The 20,131-nt window shown below is 48.8% G+C and overlaps 8 protein-coding genes and 1 pseudogene across 10 annotated transcripts; 6 read left to right on the top strand and 3 right to left on the bottom strand.

Moving 5' to 3' along the window:
• Positions 1 to 1,903: 1,903 nt before the first annotated feature.
• LOC9629448 (cation transporter HKT4) lies at positions 1,904 to 4,753 on the bottom strand. The gene is made up of 7 exons (XM_024666223.1): positions 4,661 to 4,753; positions 4,501 to 4,554; positions 4,264 to 4,332; positions 4,021 to 4,087; positions 2,580 to 3,729; positions 2,252 to 2,518; positions 1,904 to 2,141 (listed from the first exon to the last, which is right to left on the bottom strand). The coding sequence occupies exons 1-7, from the start codon at positions 4,751 to 4,753 to the stop codon at positions 1,904 to 1,906; spliced, it is 1,938 nt and encodes a 645-aa protein (XP_024521991.1).
• Positions 4,183 to 7,811, top strand: LOC9629226 (conserved oligomeric Golgi complex subunit 7). Its single transcript, XM_024666200.1, is given in 9 exon segments — positions 4,183 to 5,189; positions 5,265 to 5,354; positions 5,404 to 5,523; positions 5,570 to 5,671; positions 5,729 to 5,946; positions 6,000 to 6,341; positions 6,387 to 6,996; positions 7,063 to 7,404; positions 7,458 to 7,811. Coding segments are annotated over 9 exon segments (2,382 nt in total). The 5' UTR covers positions 4,183 to 4,907; the 3' UTR covers positions 7,734 to 7,811.
• A 117-nt stretch (positions 7,812 to 7,928) lies between these two features.
• Positions 7,929 to 9,157, bottom strand: LOC9629447 (caffeoylshikimate esterase). 2 transcript variants are annotated; one of them, XM_024666201.1, is made up of 2 exons: positions 8,301 to 9,157; positions 7,929 to 8,165 (listed from the first exon to the last, which is right to left on the bottom strand). In XM_024666201.1, the coding sequence occupies exons 1-2, from the start codon at positions 9,016 to 9,018 to the stop codon at positions 7,987 to 7,989; spliced, it is 897 nt and encodes a 298-aa protein (XP_024521969.1). In that variant the 5' UTR covers positions 9,019 to 9,157; the 3' UTR covers positions 7,929 to 7,986. The 2 variants fall into 2 exon arrangements, with proteins under 2 accessions (XP_024521969.1, XP_002992545.2); XM_002992499.2 differs by having other exon boundaries at positions 7,929 to 9,157.
• Positions 9,158 to 9,240: 83 nt separating this feature from the next.
• Positions 9,241 to 12,608, bottom strand: LOC112343153 (pentatricopeptide repeat-containing protein At2g27610-like). Of its 2 annotated transcripts, XM_024666199.1 has the most exons (2): positions 10,298 to 12,608; positions 9,673 to 10,242 (listed from the first exon to the last, which is right to left on the bottom strand). In XM_024666199.1, exons 1-2 carry the CDS (start codon positions 12,605 to 12,607, stop codon positions 9,787 to 9,789), a joined length of 2,766 nt encoding a protein of 921 aa, XP_024521967.1. In that variant the 5' UTR covers position 12,608; the 3' UTR covers positions 9,673 to 9,786. The 2 variants fall into 2 exon arrangements, with proteins under 2 accessions (XP_024521966.1, XP_024521967.1); XM_024666198.1 differs by having other exon boundaries at positions 9,241 to 12,608.
• A 45-nt stretch (positions 12,609 to 12,653) lies between these two features.
• Positions 12,654 to 15,959, top strand: LOC9629446 (glycosylphosphatidylinositol anchor attachment 1 protein). Its single transcript, XM_024666217.1, has 7 exons — positions 12,654 to 12,754; positions 12,814 to 12,905; positions 12,958 to 13,057; positions 13,119 to 13,971; positions 14,019 to 14,140; positions 14,197 to 14,965; positions 15,030 to 15,959. Exons 1-6 carry the CDS (start codon positions 12,654 to 12,656, stop codon positions 14,954 to 14,956), a joined length of 2,028 nt encoding a protein of 675 aa, XP_024521985.1. The 3' UTR covers positions 14,957 to 14,965; positions 15,030 to 15,959.
• On the top strand, positions 15,066 to 15,791 carry LOC112343163 (outer dense fiber protein 3-like protein 2). The gene has a single exon (XM_024666222.1). The coding sequence runs from the start codon at positions 15,066 to 15,068 to the stop codon at positions 15,789 to 15,791; it is 726 nt and encodes a 241-aa protein (XP_024521990.1).
• Positions 15,960 to 16,051: 92 nt separating the features above from the next.
• On the top strand, positions 16,052 to 17,921 carry LOC112343160. The gene is made up of 7 exons (XM_024666218.1): positions 16,052 to 16,153; positions 16,216 to 16,556; positions 16,618 to 16,860; positions 16,913 to 17,263; positions 17,323 to 17,427; positions 17,481 to 17,552; positions 17,606 to 17,921. The coding sequence occupies exons 1-7, from the start codon at positions 16,087 to 16,089 to the stop codon at positions 17,849 to 17,851; spliced, it is 1,425 nt and encodes a 474-aa protein (XP_024521986.1). The 5' UTR covers positions 16,052 to 16,086; the 3' UTR covers positions 17,852 to 17,921.
• Positions 17,922 to 18,059: 138 nt separating this feature from the next.
• On the top strand, positions 18,060 to 19,402 carry LOC9629445 (serine/arginine-rich splicing factor SR45a). The gene is made up of 6 exons (XM_002992514.2): positions 18,060 to 18,180; positions 18,259 to 18,300; positions 18,390 to 18,495; positions 18,566 to 18,715; positions 18,971 to 19,040; positions 19,124 to 19,402. The coding sequence occupies exons 4-6, from the start codon at positions 18,632 to 18,634 to the stop codon at positions 19,306 to 19,308; spliced, it is 339 nt and encodes a 112-aa protein (XP_002992560.2). The 5' UTR covers positions 18,060 to 18,180; positions 18,259 to 18,300; positions 18,390 to 18,495; positions 18,566 to 18,631; the 3' UTR covers positions 19,309 to 19,402.
• On the top strand, positions 19,214 to 20,022 carry LOC112343170 (annotated as a pseudogene).
• The last annotated feature ends 109 nt before the right edge of the window (positions 20,023 to 20,131 follow it).

Here is a 20,131-nt window from a genome sequence, read left to right as displayed (position 1 = left end):
TTGTACCACGTGCCGTGAATGCTGCCATGAACTGAGTTTGGTTGTTCAATTGCAAGCATATAGCATTAAGTAATTGTACCAACTGTTGCTCCAAAGTCAAAGGAGGAGATTGCTGATCTGCCATGAAGATGGACGAAGAAAGAGCAAAAGAAGAGAAACGACAAAAAGCAAAAAGGAAATGGGAGATCTAAACAATGCAAAAAGCTAGATATAAACTAAAATCCTAAAAAAGAAGAATAAAAAAAAGGAAATGGAAAAAGCTAGATCTAGATGATGCAAAAGTTACATCTAAACCAAAATCCCAAATTCAAGCACTTTTTAGGGACAATCAAAGGTACCCCTCACCTCCACCAATGTGAATGCTTGGAATATGAAAAGGGAATACAAAAAAAGTGCATATCAATTAGCCTAAAAACCTTAGCTTATATACATGAGCAAGTGGTTCATATTGAAACCAATCTGATGGTTACCAAAATCTCACTACGCTAATATTAGTATATGGCATCGTAGCGTACACTTGGCCCTTACAAAATAAAATTAAAATATAAATTTTTAATTTAATTCCAGGTTAAATTAAATTAAATTTCAACATTTATTTTGTGTGGGCAAATGATTATTAAAAAAATTGTTGACCTAAGGTAAATAATGTTTTTAATTTAAAGATGAGGTTTTATTGTAAGGAATAATTTAATATTTTTATTTTATATATGTAATATAGTAATACCAGATATTTACAATATAAATATAAATTAATTTTAAATTTTTAGTTTTGTATTCTACCCAATTTGTTATTAATTAAATTTAATCTAATCAATTGTGTAATTTAAGACCTTTATTGATAGTATTTTTAGTTTTTGATTGGGTACAATATACCTCAGTCTAAATGTAATTTATCCTATATAATACAAGTGCAGTCACGGTCAATACAATGTATATAACATGTGTCACAATGCTTTCTTTTTTCATTCTATTTTAAATTATTATATAATAACAAAATACTTTATATAAGTTTAAAAATATTTATATATTTTATTTTACTTTGGCATTTAAATTTTTAGAAAAATTAATTAATTATAAAATAAATAAGTTATTTTTATTTTAAAATAGTAAGTTTAAAATAAATTAAAATCTTTTTGAAAAAAATAAACTTCAACAGTTTTTAAGTGAATACGTTAAGTTTAACAAAAGAATATATAAATATAGAATGTTCTTGATTAGGTATAACATAACATCTTTATAGATGATAATAACTTTGTTTATTTTAATTATTTAGTGTTTAAAGTGCATAAACGTAATTAACTTTATTTAGTTTATTTCATTCCTAATCTAAAACCTAAAATTAGAATTAGAGAAAATTTTAAAAAATTCAAAATTATAAAACCTGGAAATAAATATTTAATAATTATAAATATATTTTTCAACAAAATTTTATATTTAGGCTAAAAAATTATAAACATACTTAAACTTTTCTAAAAACTTTCTAGCATAGTCCTTTACAATTAGCCAGTGAAAATTCAATAAAATATTTATATTGATAATTATATAAAAAATCTATACTGAAATGATTTAAAACTGTTCAATTGAATAAAAATTTATATAAAATATTGTATCTTTTAACCTAATCCTTATTTTCTGCTGAATTTCTGTTAATGAGCCCAAGCTTGTGCTTGCACTCATTGAGTGTAGCCAGGGGAGAGATCCAATCAGCCATGCAGTGCTTCACATCCTCCATCACTGACTATGGGATCAATGCTACCACTTGGCCGCATGAACCAAGAGCTCCTCCAGGCCATGCCAATCTCAGTGGAGTGGCTCTCGTCGCGGAACACGTATGCTTGATTATACAGGCCATCAAAGGTAGGATTGTACGTGGAAGAGCTTTGGAGAGATAGATTTTTCCATCTCATTCACTGGTCTGCCTTCTCATTATGTTGCTGAATTTCTGCTCGGGGAGTAAAATTGCGGAATCAATGTTATCAGGGAGGCCTCGGTGCCTGCCGAGGAGCATGACTACGATCATGATGATTTTGGGAGTAAACCCCCACTTGCCTGAGAAGCTCACGGGCTCGTCCACGCAGTAGCCGGGCTCCATCCTCAAGCTGCAGCTATATCCATACGACAGTCCCACACCACCGTAGGCACTGCAGCAAAACCACGAAACTACGTCAAGCTCTTGGAGTGATCAATCTACAAATCATCAAGGAGAAGGAAAAAAGAGCAAGCCTCGCAGAAAGGTGTTTGAGCAACGAACCTGATGATCTCGAAGATGACACTGAAGATGTTGTAGTTGAGTGGATCGTGTTTGAGGCCGTGGTTCACCGAGACGCAAATGAAGAACGTTGCGAGGAAGAGATACGCCGTGTCCTGCGCGAGGAGCCTCCGGAATTGTGTCGCGAGGGTGGTGTCGAGGATGTCACGCTGCTTGCGGGCTGAGAGGTGAGAGATGGCGCCCTCGTCGTCGACGGACTTTTGTCTTGTGGCTTGCCGGGATAAGAAGACGGGGTAAGCCGAAATGTACCTACAGATGGAAGGAGAGAGCGAGCAAGATAGAAGCAAGGGGAAAGAGTTTTCCAACTTACATCATGACAGCAAAGATGAAGAGCGTTGTGGGCGAAAGACCTGTGATGGCGACGGAGTTCATGCCGCCGCTACGAGTGTTGACACACTGAAAGATGCCGTTAACGATCTTCTCACCAGTATCAAGGCCGTCGAAGGCTGTGGAGTTCCAGTCGAGGATGTAGATGACGCAAATCTCAAACCCGTTCAATCCGAAAAAGGAGATGAGCAGCCACCTCGTCGTGTTGGGAGGAAAGAGATGCGTGTAGCACTTGCGGGGATGGTCGAGCAGGAACTCACACGCTTGCTTTGTATTGCCTTTGGAGAAGTGATGGAGCAGTCGGATGATTCCTCGTAGACACGGTGGGTAAATTCCGTTGCCGAGCATGATCAGCAGGATCATGTCGAGCAGCAGGACCAGCGACGAGTTGAAAGGCATCAAGTTCTCGTTGGAAGCGATGTATCCTACGTTGCAAAATGCCGAGACCACTGCAAAGAGCGAGAAGAATCCGAGGTTGGTCTTCTTGTTGTGCCGGATCAAGTTCCTGGGGTATGGCCGTCCGCAGAGAATGCTCAGCCAGGCGATGAAGAACCCCATGAGATGAACCACAACTCCATAGATGACGATGATCCGGATCAGCACGATGGTGGCCTGGTGCTCCTGGAAAACTTCTGTCAAGTGCTCGGCCTGCTGCTTGGTAGCCATCTCGGCCATCCAGGCCTCGTCCTCGGCTCTGCGCTTGATCTTGCTGCCGAGTTTCTCGAGCACCTGTGAGCCTCGCTTTGCTACCATGGTCCACTTTGACGAAGTGTGCTGCAGCTCCTCCACCCGAGGCTCGGAGCGAGAGAAAGTTTCTGGAACCAAAACCTCTACGACCGGTGGTGTTGGTGGTCCGACCAGTTCATGGTCACTGGGATCGATGGCTATTCTGGCAACTCGACAGTAGCGGTGTTTCTTGACGAGCAATGGCACACTGGAAGTCACAACTTGGCTGCCCAGCAACATCATGATCATGAGGACTACTTGTCCTCCGGGTGGAATGTCTTCTACAGGAACAGTGGTAAGTCCCGAGAGGCATAGTGCCGACGTGATGCCGTAGAAGCAGTCGACAAAAGGAAAATGCCCACCTCTCTCGTTGCCGATACCCCATAGGATCAAGCTCCCGATGAATGCTGCAATAACAAAGCAAGCAAAGTGGACTCGAAAGAAGGTCATGTGTTGTTGCAAAAAATTCCAGGCATTTTTACTCTGCAAGCAATACATGAAACTGGATCAAGATTGAAACCAAATTTTTGTTTTACCAATTGGGTGTCATGACAATCTTTAAACCAATTCATTCCAAGAATTGATTCTTCTAATCGCACTCAAATAATCCCGATAGGTAAAATCATTGCCATTGCAACCTTCATCTGGAGCCAAGACAACCACGCTTCTTGGAGTGCTTACACCAAGATCTACCATACCTGCCCAAGATTTAGCCCTAAAGCTAGACCTAATCCGCCCTGCCTTTTCCCGCCCCTTGGGATCTTTCTAAAGCATTCGAATTCGAACTTAAAAATTTAAAATAACCCGCGGAGGAAGAATCTGATCCTTTCAAGATTGTACGCCAATGCTAGTACTACGGTTGTCCCGCTTCCGAGTCGCGCGGACTTGTTTTTTCTTTGTTTCTTAGAATTCCTGAGGAATCGTGAGTGAGTGACACTTACGGAGTGCCAAACTTTTGGAACAATTCGCACTAAAGAATCGATCAATCGGATCGGCCGCGCGAGCGAGCACTACGATGGCGTAAGCGTGAAATGTTTACGCGTTCTCGCCTTTGAATCTTTCAAGCCGGCGCTGTTTCATGTCGCTTTCGTGCTTGGCTTTGCAGGCACGAAGCACGGATGCATAAAGCCCGGTAATCGCCCCTCAATTGCCCATCAATCGCTCCCAATCGCTCTTACCTGGGTCTTCTTCTCTTCGCTTCGAATTTGCCCCTTTTGCTTTGAGCTGGGATTCTGCTAGAGATCATCAGGAAATTGTCATGGCTTTTCGCTCGTCCTTGATCGTCGTTCCAGCCCTTCTGGTCGTGCAGGCGATTGGAATGGCGATGGCGCAATCCGCCGATGCTCCAGCACCGCCCCCAGATTCCGGTGCCATGGCTTTCGCCCCAAGTCTAATTTGGATCGCAGCGTCTGGCCTCGCGTCGATGTTCATCGCCAGAACGCTCCATCTGTGAAGAAATTTGTACGATTCTATGATTCTTTTTCGCCGTTCTTGAAATAAATTGCCACTATAGGGCAAAACATTTTTACCCTTTGATGCGAATTTGCCCGAATCTGCGAATATTTGTTTAGGGTTCTTGGCGGAGATGGTGGACATGGCGGCCTTCGGCGAGGAAGGCTTCGATCCCAAGGCGTGGGTGAACGCTGCTTGCAGGGCGCGGCACCCCGACGAGGACGCGGAGCGGCAGCTGAGCGATCTCGAGATGAAGCTGCAGCTGGCGTCGGAGGATATTGCGGCCGCATTGGAGGATCAGAGCACGGCAGCGCTGCTGCGCATACCTAGGGCTCTCAGGGACGTGTCGCGGCTCCACGATGACGCTCTCTCGCTCAGATCCACCGTGTCGGGAATGCTCCTCAAGCTCCGAACGGTACGAAGTTTTCTTGCTTTCCTTGCTCAGATCCAGGACCTGTTTTTTGATGGATTTTTATCGGAAATTGCGAAGGCAGAGAGCCTATCGGCTGGATCCGTGGCTGCGCTCTCTCGAGTGGATCTTGTCAAGCAGAGAATGGAGGCTGCTCACAAAACTTTGAAGGTGCCATTGGTGTTGTTTACGTTTTTTGTGACTTGGTCTTTGTAGACAGGATGCCGCAGGCCTGGCTCAACTCTGTGCGAGTGTAGAGACTGTCTTTGCCAGTGGGAATTTGGATGAGGCAGCAGGAACACTCGCAAACATGCGTCGATGCTTGGCTGTTGTTGGCGAGGTAAAGCTGTTCTCCCGGAGTTTCGAGATTAAAACTCCACGCGCAGGTTCCGGAATTCGCAAGTGTAAAGCGTGAGCTTGAAGCGCTGGAAAATCGGCTGGATGGAATGGTTCAAACGCGTCTTACTGATGCTCTTACTCAACGCAAGGTCTTGTGTTCTTTCCTTTTTAAGTTTTGTCTTTCCTCAATGGATATGTCTTATCAGGTGGAATCGGTTCAAGCTTTCCGAGCTATACTGCTAACTATCGGGCGCTACAATTCGCTAGAACAGCAGTACAGTAAGGTTCGATTGAAGCCATTACGTCGACTCTGGGACGAATACGAGAGTTCAACTGACGGTGTCGGAAGTGGCAAGCCTTTTATAGAGTGGCTTCCTACTTTTTACGATCAAGTTTTGCTTACGTTAGAGCAGGAATTGAAATGGTCTGGCAGTGCTTCCTTTTTTGATAGTGGGATCTCATGATGGATTGTTACAGGTGTATGACTTGCTTTTCGGAGGACTACAGCCGTTTAATCTCGAAATTGTTGATAGATACTATGTCCTCTATACAGACCAGCTTTACTGCTCGTATCGAGGCCAGCATCACACCAGGTTTACATTGCTGTATTTTTTGTACTTTTATCTTAGAGAGCTGAAAGCCGGTCTTCGTTGCAGCGCAAACATTACAAAGGCCGCCTTTAAACATCATTTTGATGCTTCATAATATCACATCTTCATTTGCAAAGAATGTAGAGCGCCTGTTCTCAGCTGCCGACCATCAAGAGATGATGCGAGTCTTGAAAGCTGTATATTCTCCTTATGAAGGTTACAAGCAAAGGTACGCCAACTCTTCACCATTGTCAGTGCATAACGTGTCTTACAGGTATGGAGAGTTGGAACGGGTGCAGCTATCCTCAAATCTTAGTTCTCTGGACTTGAAAGGTGCTGTTCAGCGATCTGTTGGCTCTCGTGGAGTGGAACTTAGCGAGACAGTGCAACGAATGGAATCTTCAGTTCCAGAGCTCATCACCTTTTTCGAGAGTGCGGTTGAGCGATGTTTCAACTTTACTGGGGGTTCTGAGGTTGAGGCGCTCCTTCGCGCGTTAGATGAAACTATGATCCAGTACACTTCCAGCTTGCATGAAGTTCTCAAGTCGTTGCGACCGGTCTGTGGGGTTTCACAGGTTTTCGACTCTACAAAAAAGGATTCTCTTGACGGAAGCAGTAACAAGGGCAAAGGAAATCAGGACATGATTCCCGAAGAAGAAGAATGGGTGATAGTTCAAGGAGTGCTGCAGCTATTGACCGTTGCGGAAAGTCTCAGTGGTCGACTATCTGTCTTCGAGGCAAGCTTACGTGGAACACTTTCAAGGCTTAAGAATCAGTTGCCTGGAAGCAGAGAAGACGGTGCCAATGCGTTGCTGGATATAGCCGGCCTGAGAGTATTGGATGCGCCAGATAAAGCACGAAAGCTTGCATCACTCGTGGAACAGGTAAATCTCTTTTCTATTCCTCATTCACGTAGAAACATATGAATTTTTGTGTGATTTCATTTACAGGCGACCGACCCTCGTTTCCATGCTCTTGCTCATGCATCCCAGAGAGTTGGAGCTTTTGTAGACGCGGCGAATGAGCTCGTCTACGAAGTTCTCATTTCTAAGGTGCGAGTAAGGCTGGCCGACGTGGCCAGTATGCCTGTGTGGAGTGCTCCGCAGGAAGACAACCCGTACGCCTTGCCATCTTTCAGCGCGTATCCACTGCCTTACGTGACTAGCATCGGAGAGTACCTTCTCACGCTCCCGCAGCAGCTAGAACCATTAACTTCATCGATGACAACCTCTGATACATCGGACGATATCGATGAAGAAGGCCAATACTTTGCGACAGAGTGGATGTTCAAGGTTTGTCCGCTCTGAAAATTCCATAGAACTTTTTCTCAAAATGGATGTTTCAGGTGGCTGAGGGAGCGACTGCTCTGTACGTGGACCAGATCCGTGGTATTCGCAATCTGAACGAGCGAGGAGCTCAACAGTTATCTGCGGACATCGACTATCTCTGCAATGTCCTGACAGCTCTGTCTATGAACGTTCCTGCTGTGTTGTCCACATTCCAGCAATGTGTAGGTGCAACCCGCGATCAGCTCGCAGAATTTGCTAAAGGCGTTGGCCCAGACTTGGATGGTCCAACTGTTCGTCTGGTGTGTAAGATGCGCCAAGTTCCGGTAGAGTAAGCCTTTCATGCTAAAAAAACTATATTTTTTCTTTATGAAGTTGAGCTTTACTCACCTTCTACTTTGGTGAGACTGCGACGCCTCGCCTCGGCCTTGGAAATAGAAAACGATAAAGCCACTGTTCTCGCTGGCCTCTGGCTCTACTTTAGCGCACTGTACACCCAGGTGAGCTTTTATCGCATTCTTCCAGGCTTTAAAAAAACTCCATACTTTTGCAGAGCTGCCGGCATTGAATTTTGAAATGGAAAAACAACTAAGAGCGAGCATCTAGATCCATCCCTTTGCAAAAGAGAGGATCGTGCTGCAGCTTCTTGAGCCCATCCAACGAAGACAAAGAGTAGTCCGCCACTGCGCACCTCTTGTCAAGCCACTCAGTGATGTCCTGGAACACCAAGTCGACGTTATGGTCGGGCTCGCCGGTGGTGAGGCCGTGCCACATCCCCGAGTAGATCCGGATGGTCTTGTCCGAGCTGCTGGCCGCGGCGTAGAGCTCCTTGCTGATGGCCGGGTCCGTGACGCGATCATCCTCGCCATGCAACACAATGAAAGGCATCTTCACCTGGCCGAGCAGCTTCTCCAGTGACAGGCTCGTCAGCAGCAGCTCCACGGCGGTCTTGAGGATCATTCTATCGGTGTATATATACGGGTTACTCCGGATGGCCCGGCGCTTGCGCTCGTCCTTGAACGACTGCTCGATCACGTCCTTGATAGGAACCACCTTCCAAGTCGGGATGAGAGCCGAGAGCTTGATGAGCAGCCACCGCAGCCACGGCGTCGGGAGCATGTTCTCGGAGATCTTACACATCGGCGCAACGAGAATGGCACCGCTCCAGCAGTTGGAGGAATCTCCCGGGCTCTGGGAGCCGCCGCCGCCGCTCCGCCGCTCCAGCAGTAGCGCCACCGCACCTCCCATGGACTCACCGTAGAGGAAGGCCGGCTTGCCAGCGAACTCGGGCCGCAAGCGAACCGAGTGGAAGAAGTCGTGGCAGTCGTCCACGATGTCGTCGAAGCGGCGGATGTAGCAGCGCATCCCGTCGCTCTTGCCGTGGCCTTCGTAGTCGATGCCGAAGACGCAGTAGCCGGCGGCCGCGAGCTTCTCCCCGGCCTTGCTCATGAAGACGCTGCACTCCATGCCATAGCCGTGGCACAGGAAGACCAGAGCTTTGGTGGCTGCTGCCGAGGATGGCGTCCAGCTGCAAGTGGAGAGCTGGATCCCGCGCCGGCTCTGGAACGCGGCCTCGCTCTTCACCGCCATCGCCGGCATTCTTCTCTTCTTCTTCTTCATGCTCGTTGCTTTCGTTGCTCTACAATGCTCGTTCTTCTCGCGACACGGCAATATAAGTTCGCAGCGGTGTCTGGAAAAAAGTTCGTGCCGAAATTTACTGCCCCGGTTTGAAGTCACGCAGGAAGAATAAATCTCCGGAGCGGCGCACTAAAGAGCCAAGTTCGTGGTCGCTGACTTGGGTTGACGCTTTGTCTTACCGTTTAAACCGTTGACTAATACTCCTAGTCAAAGACTATTGACTAAATTATATTCAGTTAACAAACCGACTGTTTAGTCAACAAGTTGACTGATTGGTCAACAAGTTGACTAAGATTCACCAGAAATCTCCGCAAGAGCACCTCCCGTCCCGGAAGACGTGGAAGCGGCTCATGTCCCGGCAGATGATCTCGCGCCCCTCCACCCTGGAGATGATCGCAGTGGCTCTGTGGCAATCGTCGCACACCCGGAGGCTCTTGACGATGCGGATCGGCGTCCCCGGGGCCGAGTTGACGAGCGCGCAGCAGATCGCCAGCCGCTCGCTGTGGCCGCACAGCGCCGACTCCTTGGCATCGTCCGGGACGTTGTGGAGCAGCGAGCTCTCCAGCCCGGGGACGTATCCAGCGGTCTTCATCGCCATCGTCAAGCTCTTGAGCCTGGCCTGGATCGCTGCGTTCTGCGGGTGGCTCGAGTCCCCCGCCAGGAAGCAGTGGAGCTTCCCGGCCCCGTCGCTCCACCAGCTCTGCCCGGCCTTCCTCACGGCTCCCTGGATCCTGCTCGACGAGTGGAGCTTCAGGCTCTCGTCCCACATTCCCGCGGCGGCGTAAGTGTTGGCCATGAGCACGTACGCCGAGCCGTCTTTCCTGTCCAGTCTCTGGATCTCTTCGAAGGCGAGCTTGGCGAGCTCGACGTTCTTCCACTTTCTGCAAGCTCCCAGGACTGTTCTCCAGATCGCGGGGCTCGGTCTGTAAGGCATCGTTTTGAGCACGGCCACTGCCTCGGCCAGGTGATTGGCTCGGCCAAAGAGATCCACAATGCAAGCGTAGTGCTCGATCCTCGGCTTGATGTGGTAGCTCGGCGAGGCCATAAGTTCGAAGAGCTCCTTCCCCTTGGAAACAAGGCCCGCGTGGCTGCACACGTTGAGAAGGCTGAGGAAGGTGATGCCATCGATGTCCACTCGATCGTTTCCACTTTGCATGCTCTCGAATAGCTCAAAGACTCGTTGGCTATCTCCTTGGTGTGCATATCCTGCTAGAAGTGCGTTCCAAGTCACTAGCTGCTTGTAAGGAAGTGAATCAAATACCTCTTGAGCGTCCACCATGCTACCGCATTTACCGTAGAAACCGATCAGAGAGCCTGCGATTGCTCCACACTCTTGAACCAGCCCGGCCAGGATAAACTCGTCGTAAATCATTTTCCCAACTTTCAGACCCCCGATACTTCCACAAGCCTTCAGAACCACCACCAGAGTCACCTCGTTTGGAGCCAGACCTTCCTCTAGCAAGCGTCTGAAGTAGAGCACACCGAGCTCGGGTTCTCCACACTGAGCATAGCCGAGAATCATAGCGTTCCACGAGACCACGTCTCGTTCTACGATCTTCTCGAAGAGCCTCTGAGAGTCGGTCATGCTACCACACTTTGCCAACGTATCTAGCATTGTGTTAGTAACTTTGCTGTCGGATCCATAGCCGCTAGTCGCAGCTTCACTGTAGATCAGTTTCCCAAACTCCAGGCATCTAGCTTTGATAATCTTCCCGTCTTCTGCTCTTCTACTTCCTTCTTCTTTCCCGGCCATGCAGGAGCACGCTTTCAGTGCTGCAACGAAAGCTAGTCCGTCCGGAGTCACACCATCTTCTTGCATCCGAACAAAAAGGAGAAGAGCTAACTCTCCTTCACCGCACTGCGTGTATCCCAGAATGATGGAGTTCCAGGAAACCACATCCCGGATCTTCATCCCGTCAAAGACCTGTGAAGCTCTCTCCACGCATCCACACTTGGCGTACATGTCCACCAGAGTGCTTGCCACTTTGATGTCAGCTTCAAGGCCGGAGATTTTCGCTTCGGAGTGAATCGCAGCTCCTCTTTCCAAGTTCCTCACTTTCACAAGTTTCCCATCTACCTGTCGTCCTTCTTCTTTCACTGCACAGCTTGCACAGGCCTTCAAAGCAGCAACGTAAGTCTGAGAGTTGGGAGCAACACCTTTCTCTTGCAGCCGATCGTATAGTTCCAGTGCCAAGTCTCCCTCATTCACATCCGCGTAGCCGAACAGCATAACGTTGTATGAGACCACATCGTGAAGAGGCATCCTCTCAAAAACCCGGTACGCGTCTTGCAAGCTTCCACACTTTGCGTACATGTCCGCCAGCTTGTTGGCGAGGATAATGTCGCAAGTTTGGCCACTGCTCACCACCTGGGAATGTATCTCCATACCTCTCTCCAGGCACCATGTTTTCACAGCTTTGCCTTCGACACACCGCCCTTCTTTACCCGCTAGCTCGCCACAGGCCTGCAAAGCAGCCACAAAAGTCCGCGCGTTAGGCGTGAAACCAGCCTCCAACATCTGAGCGAAGAGCCTCAGAGCAGTCTCACCTCGATCGCTTTGAGCATAGCTCATGATGATCGCATTCCACGAGACAACGTCGTGGCTCTTCATCTGCTGGAAAACCCGGCAGGCATCCTCCAAGCTCCCACACTTCGCGTACATGTCCACCAGAGTGCTCGCCACCTTCAAATCCGTTTCATGCCCGCTCTCCACAGCTCGAGAGTGGAGCGCTCTTCCCTTTTCCAGCCACTGTGCTCGCTCCACTCGACCACTCTCCTCGTCTTGGATCTCCTCTGCACAGGTAGCACAAGCTTTGAGCGCGGCAACGTAAGTGAGAGCATTCGGCTTGCCTTGGAGAAGTTCTTTGTGGATCCGCCGGAAGAGCTCTAGCGCTTGCTCGCTCTGGCCAGCGTCCACGTATCCAAACATGAGAGCGTTCCAACTCACGGCATCGCGCTCCGCCATCTTGTCGAAAACTTCCCGAGCTTCCAAAACGCTGCCACACTTAGCGTACATGTGAACTAGCGTGTTTGCCAGCGTCAAGCCGAGCTCTTCACCTCTTGCTAGAGCTGCTAGAGCCTGGCTATGAATTCTTCTCCCTCTTTCCAGCCAGTCCAATCTCTGGGCCTCCTCTCCATCGGCGCAGCTCACGCAGGCCTTGAGCGCTGCCACGAAAGTGAGAGGATTTGGCGAGAATCCATCGTCTTGCATCCGCTGGAAGAGCTCCAGCGCCTCGCGCGGCCCTCCATTCTCTGCGTAGCCAAAGATTAAAGCGTTCCATGATACCACCGAGAGGTGAGAGATGGAATCGAAGACCGATCGTGCATCGCGCAAGCTCCCACACTTGGCGTACATGTGGATCACACTGTTCTCCACATTGCTGTTGGCGATAGCGCCGCTTCCACTCGATTCCAAGAACGAGGCGTGGATCCTGGCGCCCGCCTCCAAATCCCTCACAGCGCTACAGGCCTTGAGTGCCGCCAGGATCACGGGAGCGGCGGGAGCGATCCTGGTGCGTTGCTCGATCGGATACTTCCAGCTCCCAATCGCGACGAGAAGAGACTTGCTCATACATTTCCCCAGGAAGGAAAAATATTTTAGGGTTCTTGAGAAGAGAATGGGGGCTGATGGAGAGAAGGATCGGCAGGCGCCGCCTCTCAAAGGCCGATTGCTGGCGCGCCTTGCTGTGCTGATCGTCCGCCACGCTGCGCTCGTCAGGTGAGGCGATCTCTAGTTGTGAAACATCTGTGAAAATCTTCCCTGGAATGCCCTGCCAGTTTTGTGTGCTGCGTTGCCGGGATCGTGTCGCTGATGCTCCTGCCAGTGCTCGCGAAGTCTGTCTATGTCGACGAGAATGCGCTATTGCCAGGTTTGAATACTTTCCTTCTCCAATTTTTTTCCGATCGATCTCGTGATTCCAGGCTCAGCTCGAGCAACATTCTCTCATTATGATACCTTGAAGGCGCACGATCTTGCCCGCGAGATCCAAACGCTACTCTCTAGCAGCACTGATCCTCAAAAGTCAGTGCTATTGCTCTCTCACATTCTATGAAAACTTTAATCTTTTTCTTTGGTCGTGCAGAGATTTTCGGAAGTGGCTGGGTGATCGTTTGGATGCTCTTGGAGCCGACTACTACTTTCATCGTTTTTGTCCTCCAACCCGGTCCTTCTCCATACTCGGGTTTCTCTCGACGTCACATACTTACGAGGCCGGGAAGCACTGCCTGGTCGACGGACGCGAGCAAACTCCTGGTGTCAATGCGGTTGGGATACTCAGAGCTCATCAAGGGGACGGCAACGAGGCCATTGTGCTGGTTACACCCTTCGAGTTGGAGAATCTTACGGCAGAGAACGCCATCGCCATGGGTTTATCTCTGTCGCTGCTAGATCTTCTAAGTCGGGCTCTTTGGCTGGCAAAAGACGTCGTTTGGGTTGCCGCGGACAGCAAGTATGAGAAGTACACGGCAGTTGCTGCGTGGTTGAAAGAGTACCATGAACCTTTGGTATCAGATTCTTCGTTCGAGGGGATGCACTATACACAGGATGGTAACAGTTCCAGGGACATTTTTTTCAAACGAGCAGGAAGCATTACAGCCGGGTTTGTCTTGGAGTTTACTCGTGGTGCTGGTGCTACCAAAGTGAGTTCTTTGGAAATCCACGCTGAAGGCTCAAACGGGCAGATGCCGAACATGGATATGATCAGCGTCGTCAACCTGTTGGTCTCCTGGCGGCAACAGTTCCATTTAACTCTTGAGGGTGTCCCGAGGATCAAAGATTGGCAGTGGTTAAGAAGTGTTGGATACGTCTTTGAGATTGTCGGGAAAAAAGCTGCTGAGCTTCGGAAGGCTTTTCTTTCTCATGCTAAAGCGAGCTTCACTACGGCTGAGGACTACGTGAATGGAGTTTCTGTTCTCTTGAGATCGTGCTGGAACCAAGTACGTATTTACCGTGTCAAGTATGTGAACTGAAGTGTTTTATGCAGATGCTAGGAGTTCCAACAGGTTCTCATGGAGCCTTTCGAGATTTCCAACTCGATGCTGTAACTTTGGAAGTGGTCTCTACAGATCTGGAGCATAATATGGACTTCTTGACGAACTTCGGAAGGTAAGCTTTCATTTGACTACATTGAACGGGATCGTAAACTCCCCGGTGGCTTGCAGGCTGATTGAAGGTGTTCTGCGATCAGTAAACAACCTGCTTGAAAAGTTCCATCAGTCTCTTTTCCTATACATCATGGTCTCTCCCAACAAATTCGTGTCCATCAGTACCTACATTATCCCCTTCGGTCTCCTCCTCTCCAATTTTCCCATACAGGCAGCAGCGCTCTGCACTAGTGTCAAAGCTACGCCTGGCTCCTGGACTCGAGCAATCCTTGTTGTTATTCTCGTTGAAACATGGTCCCTGGGTAACGCGATCTGTCCAGCCATTCTTTTCCATCTATTTTCCTCTGCTCCCACAAGGCTGGCTGTTTGGATTCTCTTGTCCGGCTTGTGCCTTGCTCCGGTTTTTTGTCTTAGATCTGATGCACACGCTTCAGATGATTGGTATGTGCCACTAAAATCCTTAACTCTGGGTCTAACTGGCATTGCTCTGGGAATCCTTTCCGCCGTAAACTTCTCCGTAGCTCTGGCCGGTGCATTGCTTTTGGTTCCTATGTGCCTTTCTGCTCAGCCTTTTAGTTCTTCTTGGAGAGCGCTCTGGAAGCCCAAGTCTGGAGTCATTTCTCGCGTAAACGCGGTGCTTGCGCCCGCTCTTACGTGCTTTCCTCTGCTCGTAGTTTTAACCATACTGGCGAGAGAGTCAGCCGGTTTGTGGAGCTTCGTCGAGCTGATGTGGTTTTGGGGAAGCGCACTCTACGTGTCAGCTTTCCTGGTCTTTTTACCCTGTTCCATTCTATGCTTATATATTTTCTTCTCTTGAACGATTCAGGTGAAGTTGGCAACTGTCTTATAACTGTCAAGAACTTTTCCTTACCAAGTTATGTGTTCTGCAGAAGCCGCCGAACTAGAAGGAGCAGCACTGCATCCAAATGTCCTACAAGGTGGAAGACAGGTCTCCTGGACCAGCTGCTTACAATCCCAGTATAAAACCGGTTGTCCGTTCTCCTCCGGCCTTCACCCTCGCTGCAAAGCGTCGACCACCTCCCAATGAAGATTGGAGGCTGGGACCAGGCATGTACCATCCAAGGCTCGGGCCAACGGGACCGGCTTTCAGCCTGAGCGCGAAGGGGACTCCAAACCTGGACCTGGAGAAGATGTGGATGCTGGAACGCTCGCGACATCCATCTCCTCGAGGCAACTGGACTCCTAGACGTTTTCTCCTGAGCGAGGTGACACCGGGGCCTGGCACTTACTCCCTTCCAAACAAGAACAGCGGGCCGGCCTTCACTGTGGCGTCCAAGCGGACCACCAAGCACGACACGGATGCTCCGGGTCCAGGCACTTACTTCTACTCGGCAAGGCCGCAGAGTCCCTCGTTTACAATGGCCAACAGGTTTCCTCCATCGAGGACGTGTAACCCGGGACCTCGGACGGTCTATGGCGACTTTTACAACACTCCAGGCCCTGCGCAGTATAACCCGGACAGAGGCAAACATATTGCTGGAAGGAGCGGTCCGGCCTTCACAATGACAGGGAAGTGGCACCGAGGACCGGATAGCGGGCTTCCGGGGCCCGGAACTTACTTTCCTCCTCAGAACAACACATTCGGTCAGGATATCAGGTGCCAGCATGGGCGAAAGCTACGTTCCAGGTAGTATTTGGAAGAAGAACTGACAAAAGCATTTGATTCCAGAATAAGTAACAGCAGGAATGAATAACTTGTCAACTTAAAAGAGCTTGTAGCACCAAAACTTGGGAGCTTAAGCCTATTGGTTGGAACTCGTGGCTAGCCTTCGGAATTCCACCTTGCCGGTATAGCATAATTGTGGCTACCTGAAACACTCATCCAGAGTGTGGTTCCTCGTGAAAAGTCACGCCTCGGTCGATCTATAGTTCATGTAAGAACTTCTCCTATTGGAGAGAACAAGCAGCATTACGACTTTGGGAGCTATGGAGCTGCGATTTGCTGCCGTGATGTGCGCTCTCTTGCTCGCTACGTCTACAACTTTTGTCTCGGGTAAAGCAAAACTTCACAGTTCTTTTTCTGCGTTTCTTTTGATCAATGTACTTTCAACTTAGGACTCGTGAAAAGCGAGCAAGAGCTGATCGAAGCTCTGCGCTCCAGCAGCCGGATCGTCGTGGGCCACTCCATTACCATCACCAAAGAGCTGCCGACCATCACGAAGTGCGTCACGCTCACTGGCCATGCAAAGTCATGCAAAGACGCGAGCTGCTACATCGATGCCCAGCGCAAGTCTCGTCACCTTGCTGTCTCAGGCGAGGGCGGAAGGCTCTCGCTCTACAACTTGGAGCTCCGGAATGGTAAATCCGGTAACGACGACGGTGGTGCCATTCTCGTCTCCGACGGGGGAACTCTCGAAGTCAATAGTGCCGCTTTTATTAACAATGAAGTTGCCATGGTAAGAGTTACATATTTGCCATCCAGCTTTCTCAACTAACGAGTATTTGCTGGTTTCACAGTTTTCCACCGGAGGTGCTATTGGCGTTAGAAACGGGAGTGCGGCCGACATCTACAAGTCTCTGTTCGTGAAAAACAACGCTGGCTTTGGCGGTGCTGTTGGAGTCTCTGAGAATAGCAAGGCGGACATAAGAAGCTCGGCCTTTCGTCACAACATCGCCAGTCTCAGTGGCGGAGGCTTAGAGTTCTTGGCCGCTTCGACAGGATTCCTCGCGGACAATACTTACGAGAACAACTCGGCTTCGGTAAGCTTGTAAGTGCTGTCTCAAAGTTCTCACTCTCTATTCTCTCTTCCAGCTTGGAGGAGCCACCACTGCTCACGAGAGCACAATCAACGTGTGCGGAGCGTCCTTCATCGAAAACACCGGGAGCCTTGAGGGTCCAAACATCATGGCCGAAGGTGGCTCCGCCGTCACTGTTTGCAGAGCCAGTTCGGCCGACGTTTCCGGCACCGTTGCTTCGGAGGACTGTGCTCCGTGCAACGCTGCTTTGAGACCTTCGCCGGGAGTTCGAGGAGATCCCCATATCCGTGGCCCTCACGGTGAAACATTCGATTTTCGCGGTACTCCCGACCAGAGCTATTGTCTCATTTGGGACGGGGACTTGCAGCTCAACATGAGGATCATGACTGCCACAGGCAGCTCAACTGTGAGTACTGTTTCATTTATTTTTATTTATTTCATGAAGTTACGTTTTTTTTTCCGCAGTATATCAGGGAACTCGGGCTTGTCTATCGAGACCAGACTGTGTGGTTATCTTCCTGGAGCAGTGACGGTGGCACCAAGCATCAAGGAACGCTTGTTATTAACAAGGTATTACTGTGGTGAAAGCATGGTTCTCTGGCGCTAAATCTCTGCCTTACCAGATGGAAATGCCTATGGAATCCACAACTTGGAACTTTCCCAACAATCTCTTGGTCTCACGGACAAGAAACGAGGTGATGGTTTTATGTTCTTCATTGTTGAAGGCTTAACTGTTTTTTGGTTGCAGGTGATAGTGGAGGTTGCCAAACGCATTCGTCTGAGTTTCAAAATCTCCAGGCCAATCTACGAAAGGCCTAGTTTCCTAAATGTTGAGGTAAGCTCCTTCCAGCCCAGTCTACTGCTGGTGGACGGGATTTTTGGGAAGTTGTATGGTAGCTTACAAGGCTCGGCCCAATTCAATGGCCGCGGCAAGTTCAAGTCACTAGTAGACCCAGAGAAGTACAGGGTGGCGGACATTCTTAGTTTAAATTGAGATACAAAAGAATTCGATAAAGTTTATGAAAGTTTATAATATGAAGAAAAAGAAACACTTCTATGGAAAAGAACACATTAACTTAATCCCAATTGATTACGACTAATCCCAGATGTTAGGGTTAGGGTTAGGGTTGGCAAAAAGGTTCATTTTCACCCCTTGTTTAAAATCTAGGGCACCGTCTTGGTTTTTTTCTTGGAGGGAGTTTCTAGGCCTCGCGAGCATGGTATTTGCGTTCTTTCTCTCGCCTTGAGCTTCTATGACTCTCTCTCTCTCTCTCTCTCTCTCTCTCTCATCATCTTTCAGGGCAGGTCGCCGAAGCGCAACAGGTAAAGAAATTTGCGTGTCTTTCTCTTCTTTTCTTCTCTGTTGAAGCAAGAATCTCCTCTCGTTTCTTCGTCTCTCAGATACAGCTCGTCGCCGCGATCTCTTTCACGAAGCCCCGTCAGGTGTGTTTCTTTGGCAAAATGCCGATAGCATTCTCTTTTCTTTGTGATTTTCTTCTCTCTTGGATTTGATTTTTTTTCCTTCTTCTCAGGGACCGGGATGTTAGTGCGAATCCTGGTAACAACTTGTATGTGACTGGGCTTTCGACGAGAGTGACGGAGTCATGGCTCGAAGAGTACTTTGCCAAGGAAGGCAAGGTGAGCCTATACTTATTGTTTTTTTTTTTCTTCTTTCCAGGCTATTCACTCCTTCGATTGAAACAACCAGGTTATAGAATGCTGCCTGGTAACTGATCCTCTTACTAGAGAGTCCCGAGGCTTCGGATTTGTGACGATGGACACAGTTGAAGATGCCGACAGGTGCATCAAATACCTCCATCGCTCCAACTTGGATGGACGCTCCATCACCGTGGAAAAGGTACAAAAAATTCATCTTTTGAGCTCGTGGTAATGACATTTCTCTCCTTTTCTTTTCTGTTTTTTTCTTCCTCGTGTATGTGACACTCTTCTTCTTCTTCTTCTTTTTTTTCCTTCTTTCTGAAATGCTCTTATGTTTGTCTTATTTCCCTCGTCCAGAGCTGTTTTGGTGTCTCAAATCATCGGAACCAACCAACCAGCTAGCCAAACTGATTGAACAAGCAGCTCGATCAATTGATGAGCTTCTATGTTGCAGGCCAAAAGAAAACGCGCCCGGACTCCAACTCCTGGCAAGTACCTCGGTGTGAGGAGTGCGAGAGAAGTCTGTAAGTTCCTTCGCTTCTCAAGCCTCTGTTTTTTTCCTTTTTTCTTACGTCCCTTTGATGACTTCCATGTTTGATTTCCACAGCCTACTCAAGGAGACGCAGCGAGTACAGGCATTCTTCAAGGAGGGGATACTCGCCATCTTCTCGTGGCAGAAGGGAACGCTCAGCGTCGCCTGGCTACTCTCCCTACCGGAGCCCTCGACGAGGCCGATCGTACCGACGTAGCTCATACTGCTCATCGCGATCGAGGTCGGCGTCATCATACTAAAGATAAAAAAAAGAGTCCATAGGTAAACACTGTTCTCATTTTGGCATCGTTATCCTCAGGTATAGGGAATTCAGTGATCTAGTGAGCTTGTGTTTATGGATCTAGAGCGATGGAGGGCCTTGTGACACACAAGGGCGGCTGCCACTGCGGCCGCGTGCGGTGGGAGGTGGACGCCCCGGCCAGCGTTGTTGTGTGGGAGTGCAATTGCTCCAATTGTGCCATGCGAAGGAACACGCATTTCATTGTTCCCGAGGCCAGGTTTCGGCTTCAGCCCGGCTCCGAGGAGTGGCTCTCGCTCTACACGTTTGGGACGCACCAGGCCAAGCATCTGTTTTGCAAGGTGTGTGGGATTTGCTCCTACTTTAAGCCGCGCATCAATCCGGACGTGGTGGCTGTGACTGTGCATTGTGTGGATCCTGGCACGCTGCGCGACGTCCAAGTCAAGTGCTTCGACGGAAAGAATGACGCGTCTTTTGCTGCCTCGGACACAAGCAAGCTGTCTAAAGGAGAGAATTGAAGTCATGGATCTTGGACATTAGCCATTAGTTCAATCCAATAACTTTGTATGCGCATAAATTATTTCTGGACTCCTTGTGGTTTGAGAGACAGAGGACCGGTGGTTGCTGGTTGTTTTAAGCCTTGACTCTGAATATGTACACTAAGAGGAGCGTGTTTTATTTCAGATGAACTCAGAAAGATACTGTGATTTTTAAATGATTTTTCTGAGTTTTTCTTGATGTTATTTCCTTACTTTTCGACTGGAAACTGGTAAGAACGAATGACAAAACAATTGCAATAGAGTCAATACTGCGGGACCAGCTTT

This window comes from Selaginella moellendorffii, unplaced genomic scaffold (genome assembly GCF_000143415.4).
Source record: "Selaginella moellendorffii unplaced genomic scaffold, v1.0 SELMOscaffold_137, whole genome shotgun sequence".
Lineage (NCBI taxonomy): Eukaryota > Viridiplantae > Streptophyta > Lycopodiopsida > Selaginellales > Selaginellaceae > Selaginella > Selaginella moellendorffii.
Note: the sequence above shows the minus strand (reverse complement) of the source record. Positions and strands in the feature narration are given on the sequence as shown.